This window comes from Amblyomma mixtum, chromosome 6 (assembly GCF_055824585.1).
Source record: "Amblyomma mixtum isolate Tamu chromosome 6, ASM5582458v1, whole genome shotgun sequence".
NCBI classification, from domain to species: domain Eukaryota; kingdom Metazoa; phylum Arthropoda; class Arachnida; order Ixodida; family Ixodidae; genus Amblyomma; species Amblyomma mixtum.
The window spans coordinates 132,784,246-132,810,175 of record NC_143017.1 but is presented as its reverse complement, the minus strand read 5'-3'; the positions used below and the strand labels follow the sequence as shown (position 1 = coordinate 132,810,175).

General features: G+C 45.0%; 1 protein-coding gene across 1 annotated transcript in view; it reads right to left on the bottom strand.

The window, feature by feature from the left end:
* Positions 1-25,930, bottom strand: part of LOC149340431 (atrial natriuretic peptide receptor 1-like) — a 238,511-nt gene that overhangs the window by 44,425 nt on the left and 168,156 nt on the right. Inside the window, exons 7-10 of the mRNA XM_089549200.1 lie at positions 23,148-23,232; positions 22,223-22,346; positions 21,684-21,755; positions 21,191-21,268 (exon numbers count right to left, since the gene is read on the bottom strand). Coding sequence (XP_089405326.1) covers positions 21,191-21,268; positions 21,684-21,755; positions 22,223-22,346; positions 23,148-23,232 — 359 coding nt within the window. The remainder of the gene's footprint in view (positions 1-21,190; positions 21,269-21,683; positions 21,756-22,222; positions 22,347-23,147; positions 23,233-25,930) is intronic.

The window sequence follows — 25,930 nt, the reverse complement described above, 5'->3', positions numbered from 1 at the left end:
AGTACAGCTCTGTCTGCGCCTGTATGAAGCTAGTGTCCCGTAACTCCCTCTAGTGGGCAGCTCAAGAGACAAATATGGATACGTGCAAACATAGAAACTAACACGAGTATTTTTCTGCTCAAGCATGCTGCAGTTCCCACTAGAAATAAAGTTATGTGACAAAGCCTGCGCTTAGAAACGGAGCTGAACACGCACCTGTGAAAATCGAACATGCAGGCAACGTTGAGAGATTCTGGTCTATTGACAACTTTTTACAGCGAGAGCTTGTATAATACGCACGCCCCCTGACGATTCCAGCGTGGCTCGGTCCCCCGATCATGTGACCGCTCCCTTAACGCCGCTTGCGTTAATCTAGTAGTCGTCGGGTGAGGCACTCGCTCAACCGTGATCGCGTAACCGCCCTTGGGATCAGCGTACTTGGGATCAGCAGCTGGACGCAAAACCCACTAAGGCACCGAGGCGGGTGCCAGTAATACCAACAATGCACTACGAATACGAGTAAATGGCCATATAGAGCACTAACTTAGCTGGCGTTTGCTGCAGTAAAGGCATTAGGCATATGTACCAAGGCCCAACACGACATATGGTCCTGGTGACTCGAACAAGGGCAGTCGGCGTGACCCTTACCACAAAGTTAATTTCCCTTTTCAACAGAACCACGGTTGTTGCATTGAGGCATTTTTCGTTCTTAAGATGTACCAGCAGGCTAACTGCGTAAGAACAGCATACGTGGTCTAGTAGAACATCGCATTTTCTATCTAAACAAGCAATTTTAGCAATTTCCATGCATTTGGAAGGTCTTCCCACGTACAGTCATTCCTTTTGTGTTTCATAAAATGATAGCACCAAAAATAATAACACACCGCCATGTGGTTTTATACAGTTTGGTTTTTTTAACGTTTGCAGGTTCTTATTTTTGAAAACTGCGAGAGATACGTCGATGGGTGGACTGTTCAGGAAGGCGGACGCTATTTACGTTATACAGCTCATTAATTAGATGATTGATAAACTTGAATTATGTTATCAACTTTCAATTTTCGATTTTTGATTTTAGGGGGCAAGATTATATTGCAATATTGATGGCCAGCATCCCAGAGGGAGAGCCAAGTTTTATATTTTCTGTATTGGCAATGTGGCAGTTTGGTTCAAATATTATAAATACGCATTTGAAAGCTGGCTCAGTTGGCTTTTCCGCGTTGCACATTTATACAGTTGTGTCGGTCACATTTATAGTGCTCCAAATACGGACGCGTTTATGTATTGTTTGACCTAGATGCAGTTAACTGATTTCGGCGATGATACTATGCGCAGCGACACCACTTCATAAATATGCAACAAGGGAAGGGGGACTCAACAAGTTTTGATACGCGTAATTTTGATGTTATATATTTCTAATCACAAGGCCGCTTACAAAAGTTTAAAAACTTGGCTCACGTTCTGTCTTGAAGGCCTTGAAATTCGCAATTTCATCTTGCCTTCTAAATTCAGAAATAAAAAAGTTGAATAAGTAACTTTAGAAAAGCGTCCATTTATTGAGTTGTCACAGAGAATATGTTCACCTTGATGTGAAATCCTCGTGACCAGAAAGTACAGACATATTTCTCTTAATTTCTAAATAAAAATCTGTAAACGTTAAAAATATTCGCCCTGTGCATCAAATTCTTAGCAATCTCCGAAAAAAAGAAGATTGTTTTTGCCCACCATAATATGCGGGCTATAATTTCTAGGAAACAGCCTTTCGTGCCTGGATAGTTGGAGCCCTTTTACCTTCGTCGGAGCATTTTTAACTTGCATGTAGTGAAAAAGCAATAAATACAGGAGCAATTCTAGCATTGTTCAAATATTCGGATACGATTTATTATAAGTTGAGATGAAGTTTATTAAAATTTACTGTAAATCCATAAATAAACTATTTTCACGTGAGCTTTCAGAGAAGAAAAAAACAGGGGCTCCGTAATATTGCCGTTCGAACCTTCCCACGTACCGTTTGTGTTACCTTTCAAAAGAAAATAAACAACAGATTAATGGAGAGTTATCTTAAGACCCCACTCTTTAGCATAACTCTTCTACAAGTAAAGAAGTCCGTACAACAAAATGTAATACAAAAAACATCTCGGAAGATGATTTGTCATTTCAGGTGCGTTGCGCTCAACGTGTTGGGAAACTTTAGCGCCAAGGACCTTTGGTATTAAACAAGAAGGGAAGCCCATTTTTCTCTTTAGTGTTGCAGGTTACACAAACAAAAACAAATGATAGAAATCTGCAGAAGCATTTATGCGAGGGAGCATCTGTGCTGTGTTTCTGTCCCAGGGGCCATCGATCTACCCTAGTGAAAAAGAAAAAAACACGAGATAATTTTATTATTTATCGGCTTGTAATTTCGTAAAGCGTCCGACAGCTACGGGTAGAAGAGGGGGTGGTGAGGCCGTAGCGGATAAAGTGTTCTCCAGAGGAAACTGGGCTCCACACCGGATCAAAACAGAACATGCTGGCTGGAGTGCTGAGCGAACTACTCGACAGCGAAAAATTTCAAGGCTGAACCCAGTGATACAGCGGTATTACACGTACTTCTCATAATGCGTTTAACGGTTTATACTACGTTTAACGCAGTACAAACCAATGATAACACACACGTGAGCGTATTGATTGTACACCGCACGTCCATCTCATGTTTTATAGAACGAAAAAAAAAACATAGATTTTCTTCAAAGCAATAGACGTTCAAGAATAAATACGCAGATATTATTTACGATCGCAAAAATTCAATGATTAAAACTACTTTTTACTGGCTTGGCTAGAAACAAAGAAATGTCCTCTGTACAGCGAATTCTAAAGGTAAAGTAGTCATAAAAATAGAGAGGCTAATGTGCATGCGCAACTCAGAACTAATATTATATTTAAGGCGAGAAATCCATTCACCTCTCTCCCCCCCCCCCCCCCCCCCCCTCTCGCAAAAAAGAAAGGAGGGAGGCTACAGTTCTGATCTTGACAACCGCACTCCGCTATTGTTAAACTGAACATGGTGGAGGCCTCCAGCCGGGCTGTAGTTTTACACGGGATGAACATTCTGGGTGTGAATCAAAACGCTTTTCTCAAAAATGCACAGCCGACCAGCGAGAGAGAGATAAAATTTACTTGCTCGAAAAGGTACTGCCTTGCTCACCGATTTCGCTTCTAAATAGACGTCACACATTTTCCCTACACAGCCCATATAGCATGTTTGCGAATAGTTTCGAACAGCATACAACAACCCGCGTGTTATCGGGAATCTTCACGAAGAATCTAGACGAGTCTGGCGGGCATACAGGAGTGCTGTTATCCTCCATGGCGTACCGTAAGTTCTTAACCAAGTCTTCGGCTATTGAGATAGTAACGCTAGACAATATCAGTGAGGTTTTCAGCAAGAACTGAGAGAAAAAAACAACTAGTATATTTCGGTTTCAAGGAAATCAACCGCACAGAACGAAATGCCTGTTAAACGTCATTAGTAGAGAAATTATTCGAACAAAAGCCGAAATTCATGCTGGGTGACAGAAGCTGGAAAGACTAGAGATTATTTTTTACCAGCATTAAATCGGTGCTTGTTCGCAGACTTTAGCTATATCCTCTCTACTTTTATGACTTGTTATAAACAACAAAAAAGTGACAAGGCTGAGCAGGAAAGAAAATTTAATTAAAGTGAACAGAAACACCAACAGTTTTTTTTTTTAGTTTGCTTCTATTCAATATTTCTTCGAAGTATTTGCGAAAAGCCGCAAAACTGGTGCGTGCTGTTTGCAGAAACCACGAGCCTTATACTCAGTGTAACTCTTCAGCAGGTGCAAGAGCAGCTATTGCGACTAATCGGCAGCTTCGAAAAACGTCCTCTTTCGTATTTCGTAGCCTTACGTAGCTGGCTAGACCCAGCATGTGTCGGACAGGTCACAGCGGCTGCCGGGAGCTTTCTGCATAAAAACCTTCTGTACTCGCTGCGACGAGGCGCATATTCACTGCACGGGATTTATGCGCCTTTTAATGCGCGTGTTTTCTTACACAGTGATCAACAACAGCACTGAATTGTATTAATGAGACTGACCTACATGCCCTTTTCTAATTCATCATCTCTCTCTTTCTGAGTTTGTATCTGGTTCGTACACAGAATGAAAAAAATGGAACTGACTTATCTCAAATCCGGCCAAAGAATTTTTCGGCCGTAATAACGACAGTGACTGACCGCCTCAAATGGGCTGCAGCCTGAGGAGTACCACGGGAATTAGGGCACACGGGACAGTCGCGAGTAATTAAGACAGAAATAAGCTCATTGGCCCTGCGCGCGCGGCCAGGCCCGTCACCAAGTCCACCCTCGGGTACGGACTGGAATTCTGCGCGAGTGAACTGCGCCGACTGCGCCGCCGAGAGGAATTACCGCGAGAAGGCAGCGGAGCCCCAAGCAAAGCAAGAACTGAAAGGATGGGAAAGAAAGAAGTAAAAGCTGACAGGGGACAGCGAACGGGCATTAGCGATGGTCCCTCAGGTTTACGAGCCGCGGGCGATGTTCATTACCTCGCCGCCGAGAAGCACGTGGCAGAGTTTCATGTCGTGCCGCCCAATCTCCGTTTAACGATCGCCCCCGCACTGTTTTCACTGATTTACGTACCGTGTTGTTCAGCGCCTCTTGTGAGGCGCAGCCATGCGCGCTCGCCTTGCGGGTATGAATCACACGGCTCAGCGAGCCCCGGAGCAGCGGGGACGAGGGAGCTCCGACCGAATTCCGAAATCCCTCATTTCGATGTTCTGGTATTCAGACCCTTAACCAAACCATGCTGCTGTGTTCTGAAGGACACTTTAATCCCAAGCTATATTGCGCACCAGGGAATCTCGCCTTGCGTTTAATGCGAAGGTCAAGATGCTGGCGTGTTACGACGTTGCGGAACCCAGAGGGATCGGTAGAATTGCGGTCTTGCAATCAGGTTTCTTGCTTGTTCGTTGCCTGGTTAAACGGCGTGAGTAGTCATGATGGTGGCTTACAGTAAGTATATTTTCTTGGGTGTTCTGAGAGTTGCAAAGGGCAAGGTCGTTCGACGTTCACTAGAGGATGGCCTGCCTGCAGCGAACTTTCAGCGCGACGCGGAATGCACCTTGCCACTGTGCACTGGGTACTAGGTTGTTGTTGCAGTTGTTGTCTCTGAAGGAATGGCACAAACCGACGATGGGGGATTAGACAAAGTATGGTGCAGCTCCAAGCAGAAGAAGAATTCATCCAGACTTAGGCGAAACGATTCATAAACAAAGAATGAAGAATCGAGACAGGTGAGCAATGAATTTAAAGATTTTGAGGTGATAGGAATGGAAAGTGGGGAAACAAACAGACGATGATAAAAACAAATTTTGAGAGAAAAGTAGAAAAAAGAAGCCTTAGCACAAATATCCCGGACTCAGTATTATAACTGTGAAGAAGCTCATCGGTTTTAGGCATGCCCTTTGATGGTTGCACTGAAGGAGAGGAGGACGGAAATCGTGAACGGCAGCCTTAATCCGGAGAGGGGAACTCGCAAATGCATAAATCACTGGGGTGTAAACCACCGGCAGGAGAGGAAGTAATGGCCTCAAGAGTCAACGCCACCGCATGACGCACAAAGACTAGACAGTGAGAACTCAGAATGGCATAAATGAATATTGAGACGTGGAATTTTGCAGCCAAAGAGTGTGCAATAGCCGAATCAATATCTACCTTCTCCTCTCCCATGCGTTCACACACTCCATGTAAAAAACATGTCCACAAACGGCACATTCACATTATCTAGAGCACAGGGCCATTGGCTCATAGATCTCTTTAAAGGCTAAAGCCCCCGTGCTGAATACTTGTAGGCAGCACTCAAGCACTCTACACAGGTGTCTGCTGCAAGACCTTCGTTTGTTTCCTTCGAGCTTACGAGCTTACGAGCTTACAGCTGTCTCTTTATTACATTTCTATTACGCAAACCAAATTCAATAAAATAAAATATAGGACAGTGTTCGTGTCAGCTGATATATTTCGAGAGGACCGCAGGATTCTGAAGGCACCCGCCAACGCTAGCGTGTCATGCCCTTCAGGAGGAGGTTAAAGTTCCCCTCTATTGTTTGCTCACTCTGCCGCCTCTCTTTTCTCTCTTCAACTCAAAGGGGCATCTTTGCTCTTTGCTTTCACTATGGGTACTTGAATCTATGAGACCAATTTGAAAACTCGCAGTGCTATAGTGCACGCATGCTTCCTGAGTGGTTCAAGAAATGTTTGTGAACACCCAAGAAGAAAAGAAGAACAAATCCTAGCTATATTATAGAAGATATTTATGCACGCCTAGCTGCTGCTTAATCAATTTATTACCTTCTGAAGACTTCGTTCAGGTAAGCAAAAAGAACGATATTCAGTACTTTTCGCGGACGACACAGGCTTGGGTTTATACTGAAGCGTATGTGTGTAAAAAAAGGCTGAAAGCTGTGGCTTTAAATGTGCAGTATAGAGATCAGAAAGAAGACTAAGCAAGTTAGAAAGAAGTGAAACCAAATGGACGGGTCAAAACTCGGGTGAAGCTAGCGGGTAACTTATTGAATGAAACTGACGCCCATTTCTTCTTATCACTGGCTTTCACACGGATGAGAAAGGATGGGGAAACATTTCATTCGATAAAGCATCTCGTCGACCACAACTCCCACGGGCCCATTTTTACTTCCTGCGTCCGGGCTCACTAAGTCTTTCAGCAAGACGCCCCGAGGTCGCGCCGCAGACTGCACCCGGCCGGGTCTTGGGACATGGACAGGAAAGAAACCGGAAACAGACATGTCTGCGGTACGCGACGCCTCTCTTGGGAGCCGTGGGTAGTGGTCGGAGACCTCCACTCGATTATAGGAGCGCAAAAGTGTACCGCGCGTGTGCGCACGGAAATATGTCATTTGACTCTGCGTGTGCTTTGAGGAGCGGGAAGATTTAGCCTTCTTAAGAAATCTGCCTTAAGCATTACAAATTGTTATAAAGACATCACTAAAACTGTTCAGAAAAATAAAAGAAACTAAAATCTCAATGACCGATGCTAACCCACTAATTCAGAGGTAGGAAACTAGAGTTGGTATCTTGTCCGGACATTATCAGGTTCATTTAAAGTCATTTACATGGATTCATTACTGAGCCGTTCAGAGAAGCGACAAAGGTTTATTATGATTTTCTTCTTCCACATGAAAAGTAGAAACAATTACTCCGAAAACATGCAGTAAAATATGTTAACGAAGTAACGCACGAGTGGAAGTTAAAGGCGGAAAATTATGCAGTTCAAGCCATTCAGAAAACACGTTTAAGAAGCAAGAGTTGTGAACCTATTCAAAGCCTCTGAAAAAGTATAACCGCATGCTAAACGGGAGCCTCAAACTGTTCGAACCAATGTTCAATATATTCCTCTTCCTTGTTCCTCAAAATAAATAAATAAATATTCGTTCCTCTTATTACAATCCTTCTGCTACAAAAACTTGTTTATCACATGTGATAGATCAATGAGTGGTCGTGCCTGCCGCTTTACACCATCAGACTTCTTGCTGTATATTTCTTGACGTAACTTACTTCTTCTAGCCAAAACTGTCAATAAACTTGCAACGCCTCAACTTCAGCATCTTTAGGTAGCAAATGCGTCGTGTAATGCGCGCCGCACTCCGCTACTGGATCACGTGCAATTTCGCACCAATAGTCGGGGGCCCTCCTGCATCGTACTTCTGAAGTGCGTCGCTAATAACGTGGGCGATGAGATGTCTGCTGCTGAGCTCCACGCGTCTGACACGTCTGATGACGCTCTTAGAATTAAAGGTTTCGTTAACGACATGCAAACCGCAAGAGAGCTATTCTTCGCACATTCCTTCGGTGGCAGGGTTGATTTTTTACGAACTAATGAAAAGCAAAAGCAGCGCCTTGAAAGAGAATGTGTCCGGTTTTTCTGCTTTTATGATGCCTGTCTGTGTCAGACGTCTCAAACTGGGGAAAAGGAGCCAGAGAGTCATTTTGTGTTCGTGTGCTAGATAAACTGGTGTCAACATTCCTGTCGGAAGCAGCGAATATTTTGCCAAATAATGCATGAAAGAATTTCATTAAATACCTTTTGCCTAACGTGGACGAGCTCTTCACAAAATGCGCATTGCTAGATTGTAATCATGAAGTACATTACGCGTTTTTTTTTTCACATTGTATGAATGACTGCCACTTAGTTCTGCTATAAGAGAGACAGTCCTAAGGCAAGCGAAGAGTGGTGGGTTGGTTCTAAAGACTTTCGTTCTTTTGGGTACTATACTATGAAACGAAACTTCGGCGCACTATAGCATTCAAATCCACGGTCTCGTTCAGACAATTCTCACGCAGTTACTAACACACGGCATGTTAATGAAAATACACCTTTTTCCAAAGGTTGCTGAGCCTTTTTCCAAAGGTTGTTTTTCATGTATGTACCTATTTTCAAGCGAAGAAGGACGTTGAGAAGTCGAGGGAACCTGGAAGAAGGAGTTTTTCATAAGTCCATTGCATCTTCCTGCAGAAATTCTTATTGGCGCGTGACATGCAATCAACTCAGGCAGTCGAGTGTGAAAACGAGACGCTCCACAATTTTCGCGCATGATGGCAAACCCATCACGTCAAATCGAGTGACGAGTTGTGCCATGCGCAGCTGACCACCTCAGATCCCACGCGGCTGCCCTCGACGAGGTCCGCCGATTTGGCCAAGGGAGGCTTCGAGTGCTGCGGTCGGCACAAACTCAAGAAATAGGTCTGGGGAAATGCCCAGCGCCATGGGCATTCTCCCATGTTGCGGAGCAACTTTCTTTGCTTGGGTATAATGCGTTGCATAGAACGCAAACATGCAGAAGTAAAATAGAAGTAAAACGGGTTATATTGTTGAGGTTCATAGTAGCGAGGCGAAGACGACGTTATTTTGACGCTGGGCAGTTTACGACGAGAAGGACGTTGCAGCTAGTGCTTGGGGTGACTTAGTTTGGTGTGCCCTCTGACAGCGGCCTGTCGCGCCTGCTGCTGAGCTAACCCCCGTAATAATATGTTTTGCCGTAATGGTAAAAAATATTGTGATATGAAAGTTTTTGAAGAGCACTCCAGCCTCCACAAAGGAAAGAAGAGGAACTGTCGCGTATTACTCAATGTGCCAGCATCTACAAAACATGATTCACTATGACACCTTTCGGTCTAGTGAAAGTTGAGAGCCCACAGCTTGTAATCTAAAAGCGGTGAGTAATCTACACAGGTGAGGAATCAGGATTTCTTGCACAATGATGCCGTGCGGGAATAAGAATCAGAATAACCTCATAAAATTAAACTTTGACCCGTTCGCCTGTTCGGGGCAGCCGGCTCTAGTTCACTTCTCTGAGCAAGCCACATCGACGAAGTTTATCCGGGAAGCGAGGCATGACCTCAAAAACTGGCCCCAGGGTAAATTATGCGGGAAATTCTGGACGCACCGCGGATTCCAATGGGCAGCGCACAGTGCATTGTGACGTCCCTGCCTTTCCAAGCCACGTGATTTACATGCTGAAGGTGCTGCCACTATGCTACACTACAGAACGTAGTGGCTTGAAGTCTGTGTTGAATTCCAGAGAGAAAGCAAACAAAACCGATACTTAATATTGCACAAAACATACATTTGTAATATGTTTAAGGCACTCTTCAAAACGATGCCTTTCTAGGTGTTTAAGAGAAGCCCGTCCCTAATTTCTCAAAATAGGCTTTTTGAGAAAAAAGGTTACTTCTGCGGCATAAGTAAAACTAATTTTTTTTTTTTTTGGGGGGGGGGGGGGGGGGGGGCTAATCAGAAAGCAAGTGAATCATGTGAAACTAGTAAGATAGTTAACAAAGTTCTGACAAATAAGTTTTACTGTGCAAGTGTGTTATATACGCGACAGAATGAGGAGTGCTCGGTGGCGTTGCTTTGCGCTCACCAAGGGCCTTTCGAAAGCGCGTGTCTTTTGGAGCGAGATGGGCAGAACTTGTTTAGCCACAGCGCCGACAGCGATCGCGTTTACGAGATTAGAAACATGATATGGCTGTTGCTCACGGCTGGCTCATCGTCATCATCATCAGCCTGACTACACGCACACTGCAATGCAAAGGCCTGTTCCATATCTCTCCAATTAACCCTTGCGCTGTGCCAGATGCGGCCACCCTATGCTCGCAAACTTCTCGATCGCATCCGCCCACCTTTCTGCCGCTCCCTGCTACGCTCGCCTTCTCTTGGAACCCAGTCCGTTACTTTTGAAGACCATCGGTCATATTGCCTTCGCATTACATGCCCGGCACAGGCCCATTTCTTCCACTTGATTTCGACTAGGATGTCATTAACCAGTGCCGTTCCCTGATCCACTCTTCCGGTCAGTCACGGCTGACTACACACGTCTTATTGCAACCAGGGGTTTCGACTAGGATATCATTAACCCATGTTGTTCCCTGACCCGCTCTGCCGGCCAATGACAGCTGGCTACAAGTGTCTTATTGTAACCGGGGGCCTAGCTGCAAAAGCTGGAGTACCTATTCAGGACCACAGTGACGGGATTTGAAGGCGCAGGCTCCTTCCTCAAGCCATACTCACTGGTAAGCCGAGCACGCGGCTGGTGGGGTGTTTTGCTGCCGGACAGTTATGAGTACACACACGGAGCCGTAGGGTTTATTTTCACAAAGAATAAAAAATGGATGCAGTGGTCCTCATCGTTCTCTAAAGCAAATTATTAATCATTATCTATAAAGATCGTGTGTTAGTAATGAAAGCCCGTCTAGAAAACTGAGTGCGCTCCATGATAGTTTGGCCGATAGTGTGCTGAAAGTGTTATTAGCAAGCGCTGCTGGCAGTAGCTGCTATCCTAGTCCACACAAAACTAACTTTTCATGGTGACGGAGTAGCCACCTGTTGAACGGACCAATCACTTTGCTTCGCCACTAAGAGCTAGTGTTCTCTACATTAGCACAAAAAGGTTTTCGATTATAAAGAAAAGGATTAAGACCTTTTCATGCACATTTATGCATTTAACTTAGTTCCGATCACATTACGCCAGCGTTTCTTTTTATCTTCGATTCATTGGCCGTCATTCCTGCACACCCAATTCTTTTTGACATGTCACGAAATCTGTCTGACAATTCCGGCTCAGAGGGACAAAAAAAAAGTAAAACAAATAGCGTTGGAGGGTAACCAGGATAGCAGTTTCGCTCGAGAAGCTAATCAGCGCAGACGAAAACCTGTCTTCGCGAGAAATAAAATATAAGAGGCGTAATAATGCAAATTGCAAAAGATCCTCTACGTAGTGCTTTTCGCCTCTCGTAAATTCGTTTCATCGTTTTGTTTGGTCTTCACAGTGAGAACGTGCCAGCGCCGGAAGGAAGCTAGGAAAGCTGTCAAAAGCAGCTTTCGGGGAAACGAAGCTGCCACCAAAGTGAAAGAAAAGGAGGAAAAGAACACAATTCCGAAGGTGAAGAACGAAGCAACGCGCCAGTTGGCTCGCTGTATTTGTGCGCTGAACCGGTCTTCCGCACGGCGGTTTTCTATGGCGCATTAGCCGCGGCCATTTTAGACCACGCATGGAGAAGGGCTAACGAGGAGCACTTTTTCTGACAGCGACCCCCGGAATTTGCACAGCAAGTTAGCGGACAGAAACCTTGCACTGGGGGATTCGAATTCGCTCTGCTTACAACGTGCCTTCTTTCAGAAGGCGCATAAGCGCGTTCGTTAGAACTTCTTTTCTACACTTTCTTTGCGAAAATTGTGAAAGTTCAACATGAAGATATGTGGAAAGAAAAAAAACGATGCGTTTTAAAAGGAGCGCTCGTTCTGGCAACCTGCAGAGGCCAGGCGGTGCCTAATTTTTTCTACTAGCCGCCGAAAAACTCCTTACATCAGTCTCTTGAGTCACTACAAACGAGAAACCACATACCGAGCCATTATAGGTTCTCTCGACATTGCCCAGATAGACGAAGGGAGCCACGTGTGGCTTCGACAGAGCGCAGAAGCTCGTGCCTGTAAATGCAGGCAGGTGGTGTGGATAAGTACTACGGATGCGGCTAAAATACTTGCTCCTATTGTTAGGCTGTGTGTTCCCATTGTTAGGCTGTGTGCTAATGCGATGTGATTGACCTGGTAAACGTCAGCGTAGGTCGCCAATTCGCTTAGAAGACATTGACGGCGTGAACGTCTTTAGTTCCAGTTACGGCCTGGCCTGGCCAACAAAAACGCATAATTTGATTAAATCAGTGATTCTGCCAGATGTTTCACCTGCGTCGCGTTTTGCTACCAACGTGAATTGTGCATGACAAATAACGCCTGCACGCGATCCTAAAATTTGCAATGAGTGGGCTCCCTGGTAGTTAGCGTTCGGTTAAGATGAATTAAGTAGTTGCGCGCGCAGGTAATTTACACAGTGCGTTAAATTCTATACACAAGCACAAGCGGTGTGTTGCGATTAACATCACCTAGGCCTGTCTGGCCTGGGTTCGAGGAAATTCAGCTTTTGAGAGAGCGCGCTAGATGCTGGCTTTACGTGCTAATCTGTAGAAACACAAAACTGTGGGAGGGGCTGGTTTAGGGCGGGAAAGGGGTGAGTGTATTTTCACTGTGGAAACAGAACTTTAAATGTCACCGTTTTCTATTTCATAACGCGATTTAAATTTACTTGGTGTCACGATGGAGGGCGAATGCTGCTTTGCGAGCAGAATTTCTCGCTCAGCAGAAGCGGGGGGGGGGGGGGGGGGGGGGCAGTCATTATTACTGGGTCTACTGAGCGACTGCATTACTGTAATATTACCAATATTTCGCACACTGCAGAGTGCGCTCTTCGTAGGCAGCTAATAGTGCTGATGACAGGGAAGTAATCGCGAAAATTTTTACCAAGAATATTGTGAAATGACTCGTGTTTCTTCTTTACTGCCCAAGAAGAAGTAAAATGAAAAGAGAGCGGAAGGTTCAGGCGTAACGAGCATGGCTGGGTGTTTCATATTAGCTCATACAAAACATTTCAAAACATTTTCGGGTGAAAAACGTTTTTCAGGGCTCTAGTTTTCGCTAGTACAAAATCATAGATCTGCTGGTCTCTTTAAAACTTCCGCGGTAAGCATAACGCTGTGGAGGGATAATAAACTGTGGAATGTGCACATGCAATTATAAGAAAATAATTAAAGAAACTAAATAACTCAAATAAGGTAAAACTGCAATAGAGGCAAGTAAAACAGGCTCAGTTAGCAAGAACAAACAGGACGTGATGCATGCGTCTGTAAATAACCTTCTCGGTCAAATGTTCAGGGTCAAATGTTTTGTTAGAGCGACTGCTCCGGTGAAGCGGTGGTCCCGGGTTCGAACCCCGGACCAGGACGAACTTTTCTTTAACTGCGAAGTTTCTGAGAAAGCTGTATAGCTTTCCTTTGTAGCCGTATGGCTGCGGGTGGGTGGATGTCAATGAGTAATTACTACCTTGTTGCAAAGAACATTGTCGGAACACAAAAACCAGCATCCCTGTTCTACAAGACGAAAGAATATACCCTACATAGAAATCCTCAGTGCTCTGGCTATTTCGAAAAAAAAAAAAGATTATATACAGACGCCAAGGGTGGTAAAAAACACATATTTGCTCACCTATTTCTTTTACAGGCCTCAGGATTGAAACCTTCTAAATTCAGGATTGAAACCTTCAGTTGTCACCAGCTCACTTTGGTGAGCTGGTGACAACTGCCCAGCTTTTAACAGCAGGCGTACGGTGCCTAGGTGCAGTCTGCGCATACTGGTACATGACGCAAGTAGCTTTGAACATTATTAAAAGTCGATATTTTGGAAGTTCTAATAATAGGAAATCTCGATAATACAGAAGAACTAGTCATCATCATCATCATCAACAACTTCATTACGCCCACTGCAGGGCAAAGGCCTCTCCCATTTCTCTCCAATTAACCCTGTCCTTTGCCAGTTGCGGCCAACATATCCCCGCAACTTCTTAATTTCATTCGTCCACCCAACTTTCTCTTCCCCCTGCTACGCTTGCCTTCTCTTCGAATCCACTCCGTTACCCTTAAAGGACCAGCGGTTATCTTGCCTTCGCATTACACGCCCTGCCCAAGCCCATTTCTTCCTATTGGTTTTGACTAGGATGTCATTAACCAACATTTGTTTCCTCACCACTTCGCCCGCTTCTGATGTCTTAACGTTACACCTATCATTTTTCTTTCCATAGCTCGCTGCGTTGTCCTTAACTTAAGCTAAACCCTCTTTGTTAGCCTCCACGTTTCTGCCTCATAAATAAGTGCCGGTAAGACACAGCTGTTGTATACTTTTCTCTTGAGGGTTATTAGTAAACTACCATTCATTATTTGAGAGAACCTGTCATATTCAGAAATAATATCAATTCTTCAGCCATGAAAAAAGCTCCTAAAAATTAGGTTCCTAAACCACCAAAATGAACGGCACAACCAGAAGAAAATATACTGCGAAGAAAGACACCATTTAGGTTCATTGGATTCGAAAATAGAGAGAAAAAAAGGCGGTGAATAGACGAATGTCGGGCGCTGCAGGGTGCATTGAAGCGGTCGGCTTTCAATTACACCGCTCTCAGACTCAACGGTAGGCAGCTCAGTTCCAGACTGGATGCCGCCCAGCATAAGTGCAAGCTAAACGTCGTTTCATGTCGCTTCTTTTCTCATTTTCCTTCTTTTCTCCTTTAAGCTCCGGACCATCACTCGACTCGCCACTCTGCTTCACAGCGCCCGCAGGCGCCTGCTCCACGTCCCGTTCTTCCGCTTTTCCATGAAGCCATGCGGGAGGGGCTTTGCGTCCTAGTAATCACCAAATGGCTTTTCCGCCTTCGGCAAACAGACAAAGTGAATCCGAGTATTATGTTTGTTGGCCGCGGTTGGAGCGTGGCTGTTGTGACGCAGTTGCATTAGTTTGTGTGCGGTACCACAAGTCGGCAAACAGCGACAACAACAAACACTGAACCAGTTAACTTCTTGCCGAGAGGAACCGCCAGTGAGCGGCTTGGAGCTCTGTGGTCAAGGCCAGCACTTTAAAGAGAACCCTGCGCGCAGACATCGCCGCAATGCTGCTCTAGGAAAATGTTTTTAGAAGTAGCTTTAGAGCTTCCGCTAATAAAAAAAAGGTTATACCTATTATCTGCGCATCAGTCCACTTAAACTTGATATCCAACTTTTCGCCTCCGATTATCCAGCGTCAGAAACATATAACTGTTAGGTTTAGCACACTGAAGATTGAGGCGATTGTAATCGTAAGTTTTTTTTTCTAATTTTTCTAAAGGATATTAGCAGTCTCTGATAGCTAGAGCCAAGCGTTAGCAAACTTTATATTTTACTGAAAGTGTGCCTTAAGACACACCAAAACACTGAAATGAAGTTAGACTGTCACTTGTCCTAAATATTGATTCATGCCTCATAGTTCATTACAGCTCAGAATGACTGAAACATCACCCTCTTATGAGAGCAAACGGCACAGAGAGGGAGGAAATTAGTGCCTAGAAAAGTATGCCTCATGAGGAAAACACACCAGCGCACTGATGGTGAAGGAATGTGCAAGAGATACACACCAGCCAAAGCGCATACTTTACAAGAAGTAGCAGAAGTATCATCGTACGCTGAACATGTCAAGACACAAAGCAGAAACTAAGGCCTTTGCCTGTTATACTTCTTTGAGGTGTTGTTAAACTGCTGCTTAGTTACTATGGCCCAATAGCATCAGAAAACAAAGAACTTTTGAGTCTTTGCCACTAATACCGAAGGAATGAGCTGTGCAAGGCGCAAAAAAGAGCGCGAAGACAAGCCCAATGAGGGCATATAGCACTCTCGTGTCCAAGACGCCGCTATAAATGCATCAGGGCAGCATCCTCCAATGTGCTCTTGACGAAACTATAGATAATGCAGTGAACAGAAGGACATACAGGGCGCCTACTCCGTGATACTAGAAAGCCTGTTTCCACAGCCCACGCCCAGACGACAAAACTATAACGAAGGCTCCTGCGACTTCGTTATTACGCAAGCACACAAACACACAACGAAAAAAACTTCGCAAAAACAAAAGCATCAACCTGGAGGCTATAGGGTACATGCTGGAATTCGCCATCGTGGCCCAAGTACCGGTCTTGTTAAGGGCAGTTGGGCGAACAAGAAGTTCTTGTTGCCCATAGTACCGTCTACCAGCTTCTGTTGATTGAACATCAGGCTTAACAACGCAGTTAGGACGATCAGTCTCCAGCGGGCAGTGTCGTTCTAGTCAGTGGGTGCCCCCACGCCGCACAACAAGAAGCAGGAAATGTAAGAAGCCTCGCATTAAGGATGACGACACAACAAGGTACCGGGAGACCCACCAACCAGCCCACCAAATTTATTCAATGGATGCGATCACAGAGCAGCGAGGCCTGCGTGGCACCAACACAAACCGAGAAACAAGCTCCGGACAGTAGCGCTCCTCCGTCCCTTTCATTTATGACTTTCTTTTCACCGCGGGGAGGCGGCACCGGGATCTGCGTGTCCTGGCGCTCCCCTGAGAAATCCAGGGCAGGAGGATAAACAGCGGCTGGCCGTCGGGCCGGAAAAAGAGCAGCATTAGCAGCGGCAGCCACGGCAGCGACGATATTAGGCCGCCGCTGGCCGATAATGGCGATGAGGAGCATGCACTCATGTCACGGTCGCCCACGATACAGGCGCGCTCGTTCTCCTACAGGACCCACTGCGCCCACGGCGCAATTTCGCCTGATGCTTTCAGTGACGCGAAGATAAGACCAAAGGTGGGTAAATTTTCCCAAAGTTTGTACTTTGAGCTTTACTCTCCTGGTAATTTCGCTTGCTCTCGTTTTCCGGCCATCCGCTGCGCCCTGTTAACGGATTTTCTTTTATCTTATTCCTGCATTGCTCTTTGGAGGGTTTTAATAGGAGTCGGTGGAAAGAAACCGCAGTATACTTTTTTGTGTGAGTATTATTGCGTACTGCAGCTTCAGTGGGACTGCTCTTGAAACCTAGCTCACACTTTTGCCCCTCGTGCCCAATCAGAAACGCCCATACGCTCTGAATAGCGCTCTACTGGGCGGAAGCCCAGCAGAGGGCATCAGCTTGCTATAGATGCGTATCCATGGTGTAATTCCTGCTGCATTCAATTGCGCTGAGTTAGGATGAGATTTTGTGTGGCAATGCGTTATTTTTTCGCTCCTTCTGGCAGTAGTGCTAAGAAATAAAGAACTAGTGCTTTGTACGTATTCATTCGAAAGAAATGAAATGCTTGAGTAGAAAGTGCCTGGCGTCAAGGGAGACGATGAATCCAAACTGAAGCAAGCACATGAAGTAAAACGGAAAAAATGTTTTGTCTACAGAAGCCATAAGCACTTTTCATTCATTATCATTAATTCCTTAAGCACAATAAGATCGCCTATATTCAATTGCTAAAAAAATGGAGCGGCGAGCGTAAAACTGCAAATAGAGTTTTGCATTGGTAGCACGAAATAATTTTTACGTTGAAGAAAAAGCGAAAGAGAAGACGCAAAATAATTGCTCATTCCAGGCACTTTTCGTTGTGTCTTTGTCAACACGTTAAATGTTTAAGTTCCTAAGCACCTTCATTGAATTAAAGCATTAAGGACAACGTTGTGTGTTTCCGCTACGATGAGCAAAAAAAGTTGAGTATTGAACTCGAGGGTGGTATTATGCGTAACATGCTGTTTGCATTCTTGGAGTGAAAACTAGCGATAGCTCAGACTGCAGCTCGCTACGGGGCTCAATGAGAGCTAAAAGGCAGCACGAGAAACAAAGTAAGCGGCATCAGCGCTAGATATCATTGCAGCTGAAAAGTCACGCTTCACCCAATTTTCTATTTTCTTTATTTGTACTTAAGACGCCTCCCAAAAAACGTAAATAAATGTTGTGCAAAACAAGGGTTAAAAAAAAAAAAACCTGTGTTATACGAAGGGTGCGACGGGCCAATATGTATACGTTTAGTGGTGGTTTTTGATGGACGCCAGTTACATTGACGCGGTGAACGAGCATTTCTCGAGTCATAACATACATTGCATATATCACAATATTCACAGCAGTCACCAGCTTCTTTAACTTTCATCATTTCGTAAGTGAACTTCATAAGCTTTGAAATTAGCTACGCAGGCATCTGGACGCACGAACATAGAAATAAAAGGCAGAATCAAAAATTGCGTGCTGAACACGCACAAATAGCAGTCCGTACAGGCTTAGTCCTTTCTTTTGAGGGTGGCACAGACTAGTACGGAGCTCAAGCGTAGAACTTAAAATCTGAACGGAAATAAGCGAAGTGCACTTGGTTAACTATATAAACCGCTCACTAGAGTACAGTACCTTATCGTGCACATTTTGTCGCGCTCAAGAACTTTTTTTTTCCCTTTTCAGAGGACAAAGCTTCCTCCTTATGGCCCAAATGAAGCAAGCAAACTTGGCTGTCATCAGCAACCTAGCCACGCTTTCGAATGAAAACTTATGTCCGTCTCGCAGAAGGAGCCTGAACATCAACGAACATCACAAAGGACGAGGTCAGCAAAGCAGGGCGTTGGTGGCGGCGTTGGTCAGCCGCCATGTCCAATTTCGGCCCGGCTTCGAAGCCCGTGACCGTGATCTCGAGAGGAGAAAAAAAAGTCAAGCGTGAAAATGAAAAAAAAAAAAACGGAGCAGGAGCTCCTGTAAATCGACGGTGATCCTAGCGACGAAGACAAAACGACACGGGTTCACCCGAGCGAAGCGGTGCAATCACTGCCCTCTGGGGCCCGCATCTTCCACCGCAGCCACCCACCTCCCTCCCGAACAGGGAGGCGAGTAATTTCCATTTATGGCTTTCTCATACAGAAGCCTGTGGCTGCGTTTTTGTTTTCGTTTTCTTGCTTTTCTGACGGCATACCTCTTTCTTCGAAAGCGCCAGCTTCTTCGTCGTTTAGTTCTCGTCCTTTGACGCTGCGCGCTCCTTCGCGCACATAGAAACACCCCTTTACCCTCCCCCGCACCACTTTCCCTCCGGGGAAGCCACGCCATCTCCATACAAAGTGGAGCGCGCAAGATGCCGGACTCAATCTGAAGAAGCGCCCAACCCGCCTCGGCGCACAAAGATTGAGATCCGCGTGGTTTTGGCATCGATCGTGCGTCGAAGCTTGCGTGGTGCGCGTCGCCTCAATCTCGGGCCCGCTGCTTCGTCTTCCCCTTCACTCGTGGCCCGAGTGAAGTCTGCCTCTTTTCATTGTGCGAGTCAACATCTTACTGTACCCATTTCAGATGCCTATAGACGGCTTCAAAGCTAGGCCTCTCACTAACAAGTGCGCTGCTTTCGAGTGATTGAAAGCAGGGAGCTACAGCCGAGAAGACCCCGGGGTGTCGTCCTGCGAGGCACCCGACGATTTGCTCTCGAGGGAAGGCTTCCGATGCACCAGGGAATAGAAGACGTCCGCCAGCGACGGAATCACGGAAAGCGCGAGCAGTAGAGAGCAGCATCACGACTACTTGACGAAGTCGTTTCAAGGGACTTGCATCAGTTCACTGAAAAGCCTCTGATAATACCTACGACGTAGTCCTGATTTCACCTCAGTAGAAGCGGCGGAGTAGTGATCGTTTCTGACAATACCACCCGTCTGGAAATTTATGGTACTGACGTTTGCATTTGGGCTATATTGGCGTAATTTTTTTTCTGGGTGTCAGGCGATTAAATTTCAAATATAAATACAAGTTCGCTAGTAAAAATAAAGGAAACGATTGCGCACAAATTCAATAACATTTGAAGTGCCGGAATGCGGATAAAAAGCGCTTACAGTTAATTTGTTTCAAGGCGAAATAGATTCAAAGGTTAGTCGGCCCTGGCATTGCACCTAGAATTCTTCTGACGCGAAACAGCGTTCTCCTATTCAACGGAATGCTGCACTCATAAATACAGCGTTAGAGAACATGCAACTGTGCCAGCGAAACATGTTTTGTTCTCTTTTTTTTCCATGAATTAAGCTGACAACGGGCGCAGCGCTTTTACTCACTTGAATAAAGCGAGAGACTAGAGCTTTTGCTGCTTCCACCGAGATCATATCGCGATGGCACACACCCACAAAAGCGCACACACCTATAATATGGACAGCCAGAACGAGTGAAGCAGCCCAGATATCAAATGAAAAAACGAGACCGTAAAGTTTGCTATGAGCATGACGGGGTGGTAGCTTATGCTTCATGCTTGGGTGCGCGCCTGATTAGTACAGAACTATGCGTTTAGGAAGCTGCTCAAGGTGTGGTACCACCGACCAAATTTTAATGATGTAGCACAGCATAGCAACAACAAAGAACTGTGAATTAGCGCCCACTTTTATGGCGCCGTCTTTGTGAGGTAAGTAGTAGGCTTGATAAACTGGCTTCCTAGACCAGTGTTCCAGCCTGATTTTTTTTTTTTGCTTTCGATACTCACAATTCACTCGAAGTGGTAAATTCTGGAAACCTAAGCAGTCCCTTGTCGGACTGGGCAGTCCATGACAATATCAGAATAATAACTGCTCGTTTAACCCTTTAATTTTACATGAGCATCTCAGTTTCATCCTTTCTTTAAGCTCTCTTGGAAAGGAACTGCAAATGCTTCGAAATAAAAGGCTGAATGTCACGTGCTTTGCTATATGTAAAGACAAAAAATCAGGAACCTCCACATAAGACCCAGCTGTACTTATGAAATATCCATTCACTGAAGGCCTAAATTGAATCAAGGCAGAAAGTCTAGTTCAGCTATTTCGCTAGTAATACAACACTTAGCAAAAATAAAACGTCGCCTCCGAGACCGCGTTTTTCATCCCAGAAAACAGGCTTATCAATTTTAACCCGCGCATGAGCTTGATGCAGGAAAGGCGCTGAAGTTCGGAGCCAGGCTTATTGCGAATCTTTTGCTTCTCTTTAAGCAGTGTCAAAAGTGGAAGTTTAAGCAAATAGAGCTTATTGCTGGAAAGAACCCCATCCTTTTTTCCCCCTGTCGGAGGGCGCTCAGTTCGCTTTCATTTTCTCGTAAAGTGAGAGGGCAACAAATCAGCAGACTCCAGCGACGCGCTTTTCTGCGAGACAGCTAGCTCGTTGAGCCATGGTGGAAATTTGGAAGCTCGAAAACAGCCGTTTGAATGCTAGCACATAAAGGTCAGTCTGCGAAAATGAAATATGACTGACATTTATGCCTCAGGAAAAGTTGGCGCGTCTTTCGGTACTTACGTATTTCAGCTCCAGAAGTAGGGATCTTGTGATGTCTATCCGGGCCTTATTTAAAGGCTTAATCGCCACTATGGTGTCCTGCGAAAGCATTTGAACTTCAGTTAGTCTTGAATTATATAGTTCGCTCACTAGAATGCCTTGCGTTTTAGCACTACTGCAAGTAACTTTCGCAAATCTTCTTTGCTCGAAGAATTTAAGCACAGAAAATTCTGTCATCTTTTGAGCAAACAGCAAAACTGAGAATACTGTCTTAAAAATTAAAATGGTTTTCGTGCACTCGCGCAGTGGTCATAGCCCTATTCATGCAACCCCTGATTGAAGAGCAACAAAATACCGCTTAAATATTACATCTGAAATTACAGTGCAGCCACTAAAATATACGTCGCCAGCGCAGCAATATTTAATCAGATTATTTTGATATGTTGACAGAGCTGAACTCCGAGCGTTGTTTTCTGAAGAGAGAGAAAGGGTAGCTGGAAAGTGTCATACTCACTTTGTAGTAGGCGGTTCTGATGAACATCTGTCGCTCGTTCCGGAGTGCCAGCGTTTCTGATGACGTGCTACTCTGCGCAGCATAAACACGGATGTTTTTGTAATGAAATAATAAATTCAAAATCGTTTAACACTGAGAATTTTGTAAGAATTTCTTTCTAACGAATGTTACGTGCGCGTTTAGGCACGAGTACAATATCAGCCGAGGACACGTTTTTTACTCACAATTCTACAACTTGCTGGAACTGTTTCTCAAAAAGAAAGTTCAGTTGAGAGCATTTTCACAGGTTTAAACAGCCCTGTTTTTGATTCAGAAAACGATGATAAGATTGTCCCACAAACTGCATGTTTATGGCGGTACACTAGCAATTGCGACCTATTGCAGGTAAAAGACTACAAATATGCTTTCCGTTCAGACTGTTAAGCTCAATACATCTTTTAAAGCTATTTTTGGCATAGGGCAGTAGATGCGCATGTCCACCGCTAAACGTTGACTGTACCTCTATTCTATATCATTCATCTTAAAAAATGAGCGCTTACACCCCCTTTTGCGAGGCTCAGTCTAGACCCGAAGGCACCTTGCTTGTTTGAAAGGGTTTGATTGATATCTTCCCATCGAATCTTCCAAGTCATGGACGCCAGCTCAGCTTCCAACTTGAAGTGCCTGCATTGCAGCGAAGACGAAACAGATTGTTGACCGGAAATAAATGCGCATGAAATAATCAGGCTAAAAAAAAACGGCTACCATGAACATAACCACCTGGTCCTTTGTAGTAGTCGAGAGTCCTGACGGGAAATACATGTTTGTTGAAAAAGAACAGCATTGAGTACTGAATGGGCGTCATTGCGGACAAACATTCCGAGAGGTTTTAATTAAAAGACAGAGAGGCCTAGTAGTAGGTCCCGAGTTTTGAGAAAAAATTCAAGAAGGGCTTGTTGGGCCACAGTGACTATCACGGGATCTTTTGCAGCGCAACGGGACAACAGAGAGAGATAACACATAAGACAGCGATATATCTTCTCTTATCTCTGTGTCGTCCCGTAGCGCCGCCACATAAAATTCTGCAATAGATTTCAGCATTGGCATTGTCTAAAGCACGCAGTACGATATTACTTAGAGCTGCTTCAATTGGCAAACTTCAAGAACGTAACACAGTGCCCAAGCTTCATTTGTTTTAGTGATCAACAAAAGCAGTTCAGCAGACCAAATTACCACTTCGGCTAGCATACTGCATATAGTTGTGACTTTGATTTCAACAGAACCCCTTTTGCGGTAACAAATATTGAGCAAGTAGTTGCAGAAAATAAAAGACTGTTTCTTTGGTATAAAAATTAGAAATGGTAACTTACTCCAGAATAAGATTTTTATGCTCTGGTTGCTATTAAAATGAAGTGAGCGAGTTGACTCCTAGGGCCATCAATTTTTTTTAACGGTTAATTAACCAGCATAATGTATAAACCTTACCTGTACACGAAGAACGAAGCGAGGCAAACTATGATCATAAGAGTTCCTAAAACGGAAGTTATGATCATATATTTCCCTTGGGTTTCTGAAAACAAGAGATACACCATCAATTATTACTTGGTAGTTCGAAAATTGGAGACAAGCAAAAGTATGGGGTTGTGACTGTTGAATGTGCCAATGGGCACATGTATTTTTCGTCTCATTACTATCGTCGTATTACAGAGTGTGGGATTGTATTCAAATTGATTAAGATTACAAGGGAAAACTTTAAGTGTCAGTTCTTTTATGTAAGAATACTTTATTAACTAAAATCTTAATAAATAAATCCAGAGAACAGCTAATAGCACGTATTTTAAATGAACAGAGTTAAGATGCAAAAACAACCGTGTAAGGAGACAGTGCATGTCAGTGAACAGGGCGTGGTGATAATTAATCTCAAACCTTCAAGTGAGACGGGCGTCACTATGCCCCCACGTTGCCCTGTCGAATAACAAAGTATCGATGAAGCATTAAAATGAGAAATGTTTGTTTTTAATAGCATGCTCCTAAGTAAACGCTAATTGCAGGGTTCTGCCAGTAGTGAAGAAGTCTCCCATATCTGCCGGCCGAATAAAAACAAGAAAAAATTATTACAGCTGTTTGGTTTTCTCGGTGTACCAGCGACGTCGGTTTACCTTGTGCAATGTGCTAAAGCACGCAGCAAGAATATGTAAAGAGGTCTTCGCTGCTACACACCCTGAATCGCCCCACGACATTGCAGATGCCCCAGCACAGTTTTAGTACAAAGCATTGCCCCCGATAGCAAGAAAGAAAAAAAAAGTTTCACGCCACGTCTTCTTTACGTTCGGCCCACCTTCCCATGAATTCCAATAAACGAGGTGACGGAGGCTCAACAAGTGTTCTCGTGCGGCAAACCTGCATTACGACACGGCTCCATTTCAGCCTCCCTTTTTTCTCTCCTCATTTCCGACGCTAAGGCACTCCCGAGAGTAGGGTCGTGGTTGGCCGCGCCTCCTTGGCGGTCCGTGCTTCGCGCACGCGCTTGGTGAAAGGCTCCGTGATATATGGGTCCTGGGTTCAGCATCCAAGGTTGGGAGCACCAAGCGGCCGCCCGCGGGGGCAGGGATGCCCGTAACGAGATTAACCCGGACAGGACGGCTGGCGGTGCGAGGGAAGACATCCGTTGCTCGGGTTTCTTAAGCGGCACTTGCACCTTGCCGGCTTTTCCCTTTCCTTTCTCACATAGGGGGAAGCAAGCAATTGAAGGCATCCTGCTCCTGCTCACCCTTCTCACATGTCCTCCCCTTTCCCTCCCTTCCTCCCTCCTATACATTCTCTATTCGCCTCAGCGAGGACGAGTCCACTAATGAACGTGCAACGGCGCTTGCACCTCGTTCTGCTTGCGCCAGCAGCGCAGCCCGAAGAGAGCATCTTTGCACGAGCTCGGAAGAAGGAAGCGTTCCTCGTTAACAGGGCGGCTTCTAACCCTCGCTGCAATCTCGGCGAGCGGCGACGACAGTTCGGCGCTTGCCGCGAAACGAAATACGAAGAGCCGTCTCGTTCCCAAAAGCGCATCAGATCATATGGATCAGGATCATGTCCCAAAAGAAACTGCCAAGCCTTGCATTTCGCGCAGTTCGCTGGCAGCATTTTGCTGCCAAGCCCAGCATATTTTTTATTTACATAGATATTAAAGTATAGGTTCGTGCCTATTCGCGGCACGGGCTACTTCGTTACCGATACACTACTTGGCCTTTCTAAAGCATGCAGGCCATCCCGAAAGTCCCATACCCACGACATGAGCAATGGGGAGCCGTCACAGCTTGTTCAGCGGGCGCACCAAACTGCTAAGGCCATAGAAGCCCTGTACTAAGGGCTCCTTCGAGTACAGGGGGCCCAAAGCTCTTTCTTGAATAAAATGTAGACCCCCATCGTCCTTACCTTTACTCTTATGGAAAGAAAACGCCTATACTTACCATATAATGCTCAACAAAGCACAAACAGCTACAACGAACAAAATACTCAATATAGAGAACACAACGTACACATTGGAAGAAATAACAAAAACTATAAGCTCGGACGACGGTGAACCTGCCCCTACGAGTACAATGCTATATGATTAGAGATCCCTCCCGCGCAACTACTACTTTTCTTTCATGGATTCATAGATCGTGGAGAGTCCTCATGCCAGTATGGGCTGTCACAAGCACCGGTGAGGCTTGTGAGACCCAGCTTGCTCTTCCGGATCCCCCGCAAGGTGGTCTATCTCTCGACCAATCAGCTCATCTGCTGTACGATGGGGCAATTCTTTAAAATTAATAATTAAAATTAATGCCATTGCCACCTGTCATGGTGGGCAGGTTGCCCACAGTGGCAGGTGGGCCACCTGTTCTTTCGTTACACGGACGAATGCCTGCTTTCTCGTGAACGAGGCGAAATACAGAGCACATATAGTAACTGTAAATGCAAACTAATTCGTAAACAAAGTAATGAACAGTCCACAATAGGGGAAGATAAGGACGCACTAACAAGTAAGCACATAAGAGCGTTGCAATAAGCAAGAGCAGAGGAATATAAAAATAAGCAAGGACATACGGATGTAAGAATTACTTATTCTCATACACATTAATGTGAACGTCCACAATGGTTATCCGGCTACTCGCAATGATAAAATAATAATGACACCACAGGAAAGGGAACACTACAGGTATTGTGTACACTCGCGGATCATTAAAGAAGAGAGGCAGCAATGCTAACACCTATTAAATCAATTCAAGTATTCC